This window comes from Hypanus sabinus, chromosome 18 (assembly GCF_030144855.1).
Source record: "Hypanus sabinus isolate sHypSab1 chromosome 18, sHypSab1.hap1, whole genome shotgun sequence".
In the NCBI taxonomy this organism is placed as follows: domain Eukaryota; kingdom Metazoa; phylum Chordata; class Chondrichthyes; order Myliobatiformes; family Dasyatidae; genus Hypanus; species Hypanus sabinus.
This window is the reverse complement of record NC_082723.1, coordinates 20,351,262-20,363,325: the sequence shown is the minus strand read 5'-3', so window position 1 is coordinate 20,363,325 and position 12,064 is coordinate 20,351,262. Positions and strand designations below refer to the sequence as shown.

General features: G+C 39.5%; 1 protein-coding gene across 5 annotated transcripts in view; it reads left to right on the top strand.

The window, feature by feature from the left end:
• The window catches only part of cntrl (centriolin), a 108,440-nt gene that overhangs the window by 83,801 nt on the left and 12,575 nt on the right, over nucleotides 1–12,064 (top strand). For 4 of the 5 annotated variants that reach the window (XM_059993814.1, XM_059993812.1, XM_059993813.1 and 1 more), the window contains exons 36-40: nucleotides 6,213–6,401; nucleotides 7,000–7,225; nucleotides 7,999–8,204; nucleotides 9,474–9,614; nucleotides 10,174–10,449. In XM_059993814.1, the coding sequence (XP_059849797.1) occupies nucleotides 6,213–6,401; nucleotides 7,000–7,225; nucleotides 7,999–8,204; nucleotides 9,474–9,614; nucleotides 10,174–10,449 (1,038 nt within the window). The remainder of the gene's footprint in view (nucleotides 1–6,212; nucleotides 6,402–6,999; nucleotides 7,226–7,998; nucleotides 8,205–9,473; nucleotides 9,615–10,173; nucleotides 10,450–12,064) is intronic. The other variant, XM_059993815.1, reaches the window with a different exon arrangement.

Below are 12,064 nucleotides of genomic sequence, written 5' to 3'. Positions count from 1 at the left end.
CCACGATGCTGTGCTGAACATTGACTTACTTTAGAAATTACTTAAGGTTACACATAGCTCTCTATTTTACTAAACTTCATGTACCTATCCAGGAGTCTCTTAAAAGACCCTATAATATCCACCTCCACCACCGTCGCTGGCAGCCCATTCCATGCCCTCACCACCCTCTGCGTTTTAATAAATAAAAAAAAAATTACCCATGACATCTCCTCTGTACCTACTTCCAAGCACCTTAAAACTGTGCCCTCTCGTATTAGCCATTTCAGCCCTGGGAAAAAGCCTCTGAATATCTGTACGATCAATGCCTCCCATCATCTTAAACACCTCTGTCAGGACACCTCTCATCCTCCTCTCCAAGGAGTAAAGGCCGAGTTCATTCAACCTGTTCTCATAAGGCATGCTCCACAATCCACACTGCCAAGAGTCTTACCATTAATACTATATTCTGCCATCATATTTGACCTACCAAAATGAACCACCTCACACTTATCTGGGTTGAACTCCATCTGCCACTTCTCAATCCAGTATTGCATACAATCGATGTCCCGCTGTAACCTCTCACAGCTCTCTAGACTATCCACAACACTTCCAACCTTTGTGTCATCAGCAGATTTACTAACCCTCCCTCCATTTCTTCACCCAGGTCATTTATAAAAATCACGAAGAGCAGGGGTCACAGAACAGATCCCTGAGGCACACCACTGATCATTGACCTCCATGCAGAATATGACCCGTCTACAACCACTCTTTGCCTTCCGTGGGCAAGCCAAATCTGAATCCACAAAGCAATATCCCCTTGGATCCCATGCCTCCTTACTTTCTCAATAAGCCTTGCATGGGGTACCTTATCAAATGCTTTGCTGAAATCCATATACACCACATGTACTGCTCTACCTTCATCAATGTGTTTAGTCACATCCTCAAAAAATTCAATCAGGCTTTTAAGGCACAACCTGCCTTTGATAAAGCCACTCTGACTATTCCTAATCATATTATGTTTCTCCAAATGTTCATAAATCCTGCCTCTCAGGATCTTCTCCATCAACTTACCAACCACTGAAGTAAGACTCAGTGCTCTATAATTTCCTGGGCTATCCCTACTCCCTTTCTTGAATAAGGGAACAACATCTACAACCCTCCAATTCTCCGGAACCTCTCCTGTCCCCATTGATGATGCAAAAATCATTGTCAGAGACTCAGCAATCTCCTCCCTCACCTCCCACAGTAGCCTGGGGTACATCTCATTTAGTCCCAGAGACTTATCCAACTTGATGCTTTCCAAAAACTCGAGCACATCCTCTTTCTTAATATCTATATGCCTCAAGCTTTTCACTCCACTGTAAATTATCCCTACAATCACCAAGATCCTTTTCTGTAGTGAATACTGAAGCAAAGTATTCATTAAGTACTTCTGCTATCTCCTCTGGTTCCATACACACTTTTCCACAGTCATACTTGATTGGTCCTATTTGCTCACATCTTACCCTCTTGCTGTTTACATACTTGTAGAACGTCTTGGGGTTTTCTTTAATCCTATCCGCGAAGGCCTTCTCATGGCCTCTTTTGGCTTTCATAATTTCATTCTTAAGCTCATTCCTGCTAGCCTTAAATCTTCTAGATCTCTATCATTAGCTAGATTTTTGAACCTTTCGTAAGCTTTTTTTCTTCTTGACTAGACTTTCAACAGCCTTTGTATCCCACGGTACCTGTACCCTACCATCCTTTCCCTGTTTCATGGGAACGTACCTATGCAGAACGCCACGCAAAAGTCCCTTGAATATTTGCCACATTTCTGCCACACATTTCCTAGAGAACATCTGTTCCCAATATATGCTTCTAAGTTCCTGCCTGATAGCTTCATATTTCCCCTTACTCCAATTACATGCTTTCCTAAATTATCTGTTCCTATCCTTCTCCAATGCTATGGTAAAGGAGATAGAATTGTGATCACTATCTCCAAAAAGCTCTCCCTCTGAGAAACCTGACAGATCAAGTACAGCCTCTCCTCTTGTAGGTTTAACTACATATTGTGTCAGGAAACCTTCCTGAGTACCCCTAACAAATTCCACCCCATCTAACCCTTTGCTCTAGGGAGATGCCAATCAGTGTTTGGGAAATTTAGGTTTTCCACCATGATAACCCTGTTATTATTACACCTTTCCAGAATCTGTCTTCCTATCTGCTGCTCAATGTTCCTGTTACTATTGGGTGGTCTATATATAAAAAAACAGTAGAGTTGTTGAATCCTTCCTGTTTCTTACTTCCAACCACAGAAACTCAGTAGACAATTCCTCCATGACCTCTTTTTCTGCAGCTGTGACACTATCTCTGATTAGCAGTGCCACACCCTCACCTCTTTTTCTTCCCTCCCTGTCCTTTCTGAAACATCAAAAGCCTGCCACTCTAAGTAACCATTCCTGCCCCCGAGCCTTCCAAGTCTTTGTAATGGCGACAACATCATAGCTCCAAGTACTTATCCACGCTCTAAGCTCATCTGCTTTGTTCATGATGCTTCTTGTGTTAAAATAGACACATCTCAAACTATTGGTCTGTGCGTGTCCCTTCTCTATTACCTGCTCATCTTCCCTCTTGCACTGTCTCCAAGCTTTCTCTATTTGTGAGCCAGCTGCCCCTTCCTCCATCTCTTCAGTTTGGTTCCCAACCCTCAACAATTCTAGTTCAAACTCTCCCCAAAAGCCTTGGCAAACAACCCTGCCAGGATATTGGTCCCCCTCAGATTGAAGTGCAACCTGTCCTTTTTGTGCAGGTCATGCCAGCCCCTAAAGAGGTCCCAGTGATCCAGAAATCTGAATCTCTGCCTCTGCTCCAATCCCTCAGCCACGCATTTATCCTCCACCTCACTCTATTCCTATACTTACTATCGCACGGCACAGGTAGTAATTCTAACTCCCCGAGTCTGTTTTCATGACCACCTCCCTCTTCCTACCAATATGTACCACAGCCTCTGGCTGTTCACCTTCCCACTTCAGGATATCGTGGATGTAATCAGAAACATCCTGGACCCTGATGCCTAGGAAGCAAACTACCATCCTTGTTTCCTTCCAGCATCCACAGAATCGCCTGTCTGACCCCCTAACTAGAGTCCCCTATCACAGCTGCCTTCTTCCTTTCTGTACCCTTCAGAGCTACAGGGCCAGACTCTGTCCTAGGTAAGCCATCCTCCCCAACAGTACTCAAACAGGAGTATTTATTGTTAAGGCGGTCAGCCACAGGGGTACTCTCTCATATCTGACTCCTGCCCTTCCCTCTCCTGACTGTTACCCACTCAGCTGTCTCCCGAGTCCCCAGTGTGACTAGTTGCCTATAGCTCCTCTCTATCACCTCCTCACTTTCCCTGACCAGATGAAGGTCATTGAGCTGCATCTCCAGTTCCCTAACGCGGTCCCCAAGGAGCTGCAGCTCAACACACCTGGCGCTGGTGTGGCTGTCCAGGAGGCTGGGAATCTCCCAAACTTCCCACATCTGACACCCAGTACAGAACACCAGCCTCACAGACATATTTCCTGTTTCTATTTCTCACAAGTAATCTACCTCGCCTTGACCCATCTTCACCAAAGTTGTAAGAAAAAGTTTGTGAACCCTTTGCAATGAACTGGTTTTCTGCATAAATTACTCTTAAAATATGGTCTGATCTTCATCTAAGTCACAATAATAGACAAGCATAATATGCCTAAACTAATAACACAAACAATTGTACTTTTCAGGTCTTTATTGAACACATTGTTTAATCATTCACAGTCCAGGCTGGAGAAAACAGCCTTGTATTTAATAACTGGTAGAACCTCCTTTAGCAGCAATAACCTCCAAACATTTCCTGTAGCTGCTGATCAGACAAGGGCGAGGAGAAATTTTTGACTATTCCTCCATACAAAACTGTTTCTCCATACATCAGTATTTCTGGGATATGTTGCACGAACAGCTCTCTTCAGGTCATGCCACAGCAGCTCAATTGGGTTGAGGTCTGAATTCTGATGTGGGCCATTCCAAAACATGAATTTTCTTCTTTTTAAACTGTTCTGTTGTTCATTTACTCACAGATCATTGTCTTGTTGCATCATCCAGCTTTTATTAAGCTTCAGGTGTCAGACTGCTACACTGACAGTCTTCTGTAAGATGTCTTGATACAATGTTGAATTCATTTATCCCTCAATGAATGGCCCTGAGGCACAAAGCAGCCCTAGATCATGGTACTCCTTCCACCATGCTTCACAGTTGGGATGAGGTTTTAGTGTTATGCAGTGCCCTTTTTTCTTCTAAACAAATGGTGTGCTTTTCTGCCAAAAAGTTCAACTTTTGTTTGTCAACAAAACATTGTCCCAGAAGCATTGTGGAACATCCGGGTGGTCTTTTGCAACTTGAGATGTACAGCCAATGTGTTTTTTTTTGAAGAGCAGTGGTTTCCTCTGTGTCTTTCCATAAACACCATTCTAGTTCAGTGTTTTCCTTATAGTGGACACATGAACAGAAACTTTAGCAAGTTCTAGAGGTTTCTGCAGGTCTTTTGCTGTTCTTCTTAACCTCCTTTAGCATTGCACTTGTGCTCTTGGTGTGATCGTTGCTGGACGCCCACTCCTATGGGGAGTAGCAACAGTACTGAATTTCCTCCATTTGTAGACAATTTGCCTTACTGTGGACTGATGAACACTCAGGTCTTTAGAAATACTTTTGTTGTAGAAGGCACTACCCCAGAGGTTCACATACTTTTTTGCCCTAGACTGAGATTGTTTAAATGGTGTATTCGATATTGACGAGAAGTAGTACAATTTTTTATCAGTTTGGGCAGATTCTGTTTGTCTATTCTTGTGACTTAGATGAAGATCAGACCACATTTTATGAGTAATTAATTCAGAAAGCCAGGTAACTGCAAAGGGTTCATCAACTTTTTCTTGCAACTAACTACCCATTTAGTTTTTTGCAACAACTCCTTTCCTTTGATATCACTGTTAATGCAGTAAAATATAGAAAATAGGTGCAGAAGCAAGCTGTATTCTTGCCCAAGCCTGCTGAGAAATTCACAATCATGGATAATCTTCTACCTTAAACACCATTTTATTTAGTCCCATGTTCCTTGATTCCTTTAATGTTAAGAAATTTATTGATGTTTTAAACACAGTAGATTACTGAGCCTCCACAGAACCCCAGAGAAGAAAATTCCAAGACCCCATCAGTGAAAATTTTTTCCTCATGTCACCCCTTATTATGAGACAGTGATCTGCAGTTCTCAACTCTTTTAGCCTGGGAAACAACCTCTCTACATGTACCTTATTGAACCCTCTAAGAAAACACCCACTAAAATATCCTAAAGTACTTAATAAGTATGTTTTCATACAAAATTGAATTTGTCCAATTGTTCTCTAATAGTGCATACATGGGCTACAAATCTCAAAACTATTGTTTAATTCTCAAAAATCTGATTAAAAATACTTAGATACTTTATTGATCCCAAAGGAAATTACTCTTAAAGTAACATTACAAGTGCACAGATATACAAATATTAGAAGAGAAGTAAGAGAGCATTAAAAAGTTACCTTAAAAATAAGATGTACAAGATTTACAAGTCAAAGATTACAAGATTACACTGATAAGATGGTAGTGCAAAAATTACCATAATATTATACAGTAATGGATGCACATTCTCATTGTCCAGATTGCACAGTATGTCTGCAGTAGCAGGGTGTGGTAAACAAAGGTTAAAAACAGTCTAGCGGGGTGGGGGCCATCACTTCCCCACCTATAGGTTGAATCATATAGAGTCTAATGGCCAAGGGTAAGAATAACCTTGTGTAGCGCTCTTTGGAGCAGTGTAGTTGTCTTAATCTATTACTGAAAGTGCTCCTCATTCAGCCAAGGTGGCATGCAGAGAGTGAGAAATGTTGTCCAGATTTGCCAGGATTTTCCAGAGGATCTTTTGTTCTACCACCACCTCCAGTATGTCCAGTTTGACTCCTATAACAGGGCCAACCTTTTGTACAGTTTATTGAGCCATTGCCCCAGCACACCACTGTATAGAAGATTATACTGATGACAACAGACTTATAGAACATGTGAAGGAGAAGCCTGCATACTCCAAAGGACCTCAGATGTTTAGTTGTGAGATTAACTATACTATGATATTTTGTAGAATTTATATTGTATGTTCAGCTGAATGAAGTTGATGTCAAAATGTCATTTTTATATCATTCTTGTCTCAGGATATTCAGAATGTCACTAAGAAATGTGACATGTTAAAAGCAGAGCAGGTGACTTTGAAGGAAAATGTTAATCAAAGTGCAAGCAAATACAAATCCCATCTGGAGAATGAAAAAAAGAAAGAACAGGAGTTACTGCGAATTCAGCAACAAATTGAAGAAAAGCAACACAAACTCACAGAAGAGCAAAAAGTATGTGAACAAGTAAATAGTGTTATCATAAAGCCACCTAGACCAATTAATAAACCAAAAATTAGCACAGATAATGAAAATGAGGATGTCAACAATAGAGATAGGGACATTGTAAGTAACTTTAAGAACAGGAAAGATTTTAAAATTTACTTCCTTGAATTTGAATGCTTCAGAGTTATTATTTTATGTTGATTCTATATTTCCACAATATACAGTACATGATCATTGTCATATGGTGACTTTCATCTATTTGTGTCTGTACTTTGATTAAAATCCTTTAAATTTACTTAAATATTTTCCTATTTTTTATCATATTATTTATCACAACTAACTATATTCTTCCTCTGATATTTTTATTTTATTTCTTTTTATCCATTTTCTCCCTATTACTGTCTCTGAGCACCTTCTCAATGACCAAGCAGGAACTTGGAATTGATATGCAATCCTGGATGTAATTCCTCATCTTAATGCAGATGATTGAAACTAGTATGAGCATGATAGAATTGCATTGTGAGGACAGAGATAGAATTGGCATGTGCTTCTTCACCTTGTGTGATGCAGGAAAACTTTATTCAGATTTCTCATTTATTCCATTTAGATGCTGCAGTCTATCAAAAAGAATGTTAAATCTGAAGAGACAAAATTGGAGCAGTCTGCAACTAAGTTAAAAGACCAGATTCGCACCTTGGAGGCTGAACTGTCAGACAAAAAAATTGAACTTGAGCAGATGGTTACAAAAGTGAACTTGATGGAAGATCGATTGAGGAAAGTGCAACATAATGAAGAACAGTGCATTATCTTGGAGAATCAGATCGTGACTCTGAGTAAGTCTAGAGTTTGATTAAAAATAATAGTTCAGTCACTCCCATGTTTAGTGAATTTCTTTAATAACTAGCTGAATCATTGAGAGAGAGATTGCCGATAAAATGACCAGTCTATTTTGATCTAGCTAATCTCACTGGGTGCTTTGGCCACATTGTATTACAATTGGTAATGGGAAACGGCTGAGTTCTGACATTTGGTCACAATGTACTATGCCTTATGATAGAGAGTTGGCTGGTGTGAATTTTTGGGTATATCATTGGAAGAACTTACAGCTGACAAGTCTGGCATATGAACAATGGCAAGTTAATAAGTCTGCTCTGAAATGTAACCAAGGAAAAATTGGTAAGGTAGGGAACTGTCAAGTAAACTTACTTTCACTGGTGTAAGGCTAGACTATATAACATTTAATCAAATATCTATCTCTTTGATTATTTAAAATATCATACTCAGCCACAAAACTAATTATTTTGATGAGCACAGCTGTTCTTGCACTACTGGAAGTGGCCTGATTTCAGAATATTTAAGACATAAAAGTTAGTTACTGCATTAACCTTTACTAGTGCCACTGTTAACACTAAAGCAAGATGATGTGCTATCCCCAGAGTGTGCCTGAATCATTTGAAGAAAATGTTTTGTAGTCTCCCTAATCTAGGAAGCAGACGGCACTAAACTGTGCTGTTAAACGTTCCTTGAAATTTATCTTCCAAATGTGAAGGATTTGTTTTTATTGCAAGATCAAAATATGGTTATTGGGTGCACTGTTTTGTTGCAGCACATCAGCTATCTGATCGAGAGCAACAATACCAGGAAACAATGGATGAACTGGCATTTCTTCAAAGAGAAATTCAGATCTCAAAAAACAATGTAACCCATCTTCAAGAGTGGCTTCATTCAGAGAGAAAAAAGGCAGAGAAGCAAGTTGCAGTCCTCACAGAAGAGTCCAAAGCTCAAAGAGCTGAGCTAGAGAAGGCCCTTAATGTAAGTTGCATTCCCCACAATGACATTATGCAGAAGTACTACTTATTTTATCTGTTCAAGTAAACAAACTTAGGTCAGACTGGACTCACTGGCGCACCTTGGGGGTGTGTGCTTAGCCCACTGCTCTACTCTGTCTATGCATATGACTGTGTGGCTAGGCATAGCTCAAATACCACATATAAATTTGCTGACGATACAACCATTGTTGGTAGAATCTCAGGTGGTGACATTATGGTATACAGGAGTGAGATATGCCAACTAGTGGAGTGGTGCCGCAGCCACAACCTGACACTCAACGTCAGTAAGATGGAAGACCTGATTGTGGACTTCATGAAGGGTAAGACGAAGGAACACATAACAATGGAGAGAGTAAACAGTTTCAAGTTCCTGAGTGTCAAGATTTTTGAGGATCTAATCTGGTCCCAATATATCGATGTAGTTATAAAGAAGGCAAGACAGCGGCTATACTTCATTAGGAGTTTAAAGAGATATAGCATGTCAGCAAATACACTCAAAAGCTTCTATAGTTGTACCGTGGAGAGCATTCCAACAGGCTGCATCACTGTCTGGTATGGGTGGGTGGTTGGGGGTGGTGGAGGGGGCTACTACACTGGACCGAAAGTAGCTGCAGAGGATTGTAAATCTAGTCGTCTCTGTCTTGGGTATTAGTCTACAAAGTACCCAGGATATCTTCAGGAGCAGTGTCTCAGAAAGGTAGCGTCCATTATTAAGGACTTCCAGCACCCAGGACGTGCCCTTTTCTCACTGTTACCATCAGGTAGGAGGTACAGAAGCCTGAAGGTACACATTCAGCGATTCAGGAACAGCTTCTTCCCTTCTGCCACCCGATTCCTAAATGGGCATTGAATCTTTGGACACTACCTCACTTTTTTTAATATACGGTATTTCTGTTTTTTTAACTTTTTTAAACAATATGTGTATACTGTAATTGATTTACTTATTATTATTATTTTTTATTTTTTTTGTCTTCTGTATTAAGTATCGCATTGAACTGCTGCTGCTAAGTTAACAAATTTCACGTCACATGCCAATAATAATAAACAATATTCTGATTCTGAAAGTATTACTGTTCACTCGCCACTTTGTGTATCTATCATTCATGAAAAGTCAAGTAAGAACATTCACTAAAGGTGTAAAACAGATATTTTTAAATATGTCCTTATAATGTAGAAATCTGCAAGGCTCAGATTTCCGATGCAGTCTAACAAAAATCTGAAGTAATTTCTGATGTTTTTGTTCTCAACATAGGAACAAAAGCATGAAAATAACAGACTGCAGAAGGAATTATCTTCAATCAACCAGATTGCACGTGATAACCATGCCCAAGTTGACAGTGTCATGAGTGAATTAAATGAGATGAGACAAAAATATTTTGAACTTAAACAACAGGTACATAATAAAATCCTTTTCTCATTTTAGTGAAACTAAACAAGTTTGTTCTTTTTCATGAGTTTCTAGTTTCAGTTTTTGAATATTTATTTCTCACATAGTTATTTAGTATTCTAATGTTTGATAAAATATGTCATATTTTATAATGTCATAAAGTAGGTTAAGATAATAAGTAGCATATAGACTATGATTATTGCTCTGTGATTATTGTGACACAATAGTTGATAGTAATGAATTTTAAAGTTCAAAGTAAATTTTATTATTGAAGTACATTTGTGTCACCATATACAACCCTGATATTTATTTTCCTTCAGGCATACTCAGTAAATCTATAGAATAGTAACTATAACAGGATCAATGAAATATCAACCAGAGTGCGGAAGAAATTTGCTTATAACCTAGATTTTTATAATGGAGAATAATTTTATAAATAAAAAATGGGGAGTGTGTGTTGAAGCAGAGTATATATTTAATAATAATTGACTGGACTAGCTTTGAGTGTTCATGAACTTTTGATATATCATCTACTTCTGTCTTTGATATTTAATAAATCCTTTAGCTGAGAAGTCAAGAACAAATGGAAAAACGCCAGAAAGAGATAAAGGAAGCAATAAGAATGCTTCGGTCAGACGTTAAAGCAGAAATTGGCAATAGTTTAAAAGAATTAGATCAGTCTTCTGTTGAACCGAAGAGTGATCTGGATGTTACTTTGGAAGAGGAAGAAACACTTCAGTGTGAAAAAGAAAGCCTGAAGGAGAATTTTCCCTTTGCTGCCATTGACAGAAGGCATCCAAATTTCGATGAGAGGTTAAGGCTAACAGAATTCAATTTTAAGGTGATATTCCTTTGCAAGTAATTCTTGTGTGTTGTGTTAAATTTGTAGATTCATAATTCCTTGATGATGGATATCTGGGTACCTGGATCTCGTATCTAGATGTTTTTTTTTCTTTTACAGTTCATTATCCAATTTTATAATACATTTGTACCGCGTGAACTAGGCACCTCAAATGCCTGAAAAGAAATCTTGACAGTATATACAGCCTGTGATCTCTGTGCCAACCATGATGCCAATTCAAACTAATCCCATCTGCCTGTACATTGTCTATAACTTTCCATGTTCTGTCCTTGTGTCTGGCTAAATACCCCTCAGACATTGCAATGAGATAGAAACAAGAGAAAGCCACGCGACCCCACATGCTTGCTGCATTATGGTTGATCTTTCATGTCACCGACATTTTCTTTAAATGACACCATATCATAATTTAGAAGACTGGAAAAAGCTGCAGAAAATTGCAAAGTGAGGAAGTCAGTCTAATTGCATAAGGAGGTAAGAAGGCCAATGTCTTGAAGTTTATTGATTAGTTTTCAGGGGGTGATAGTATTGAATGCCAAGCTGTAATCGATAAAGAGCATCCTGATGTAGCTATCTTCCTCTGTCACCTGCAAACCCCCCTTTGTTGTCCTAATCACTGGAGCCTTGCTGTTTAGTCTTCGCCTGTATGCAGGTAGGAAGAAGACAGTCGAGTGATCAGATTTCTCGAAATGCAGTCTAGGCATGGGATGGTAGGCATTCCTTAGCAGTGGTTGAGTGTGTTAGAACCCCTGGTTTTACCAGTTTATATGCTGATGATAATTGGGCAGAGATTTCTTCAAACAAGGCTGATTGAAGTTCCCAACTATGATTTGAAATGCATCGGGGTAGGGTGCTTCTTATTTGTTGATGACAGCACTTAATATCTCGAGTACCTGATTAATTTCAGCTTTTGGCAGTCTGTAAACTGCAGTTAGAAACATGGATGAGAACTCTTTGTAAGTAGAACAGTCATCACTTTAATCAAATGGTTAGATGCTTCGGGTCGGAGGAACAAGAGTGCAACAAAACCAGCACATCTGAGCACCACAAAGTGTTTATCATGAAACACAGGACCCACCCACCCCCCACCTTTTCCTTCTCAAATCTGCCATCCAGTTCATCCTGTGTATCCAAAGCCTTCAGGTCTTACCGACATATCTGGCATGACCAGAGTGAGCCACAGAACGTAGCAATTCCTCATTTCCCTCCGATACAACAATCTTGTCCTTGGGTCTTCAGTTTTATTCTCCAGTAGCTATACATTTGCTAACAAGATGCTGGATAGAGGAACTTTCAATGATCGGCCTTTCAGTCTGGCTTGGAGTCCTCCCCTCCCTTCTTCTGGCCATGGCAATGTACCTTTGTCTGTTTAAAGGTGCGATACCTGCTTGCTTGAGAGTTAAGTCTGCCAAGTCCTGCAGAAGATCTTCTAAATGCTAGTTCATTAAAACGGTCAAAAGTACACTGCTCATAGGGAAATTTTGCACTACAGATTTTAACATGTTCTTGTGGTTCACCAGCACCATCTTGAAAATGTGCCTTAACTGTTTATTCAATGGCCTTTCTCAAGTTATTACAAGAGAAAATACAGGGGTGC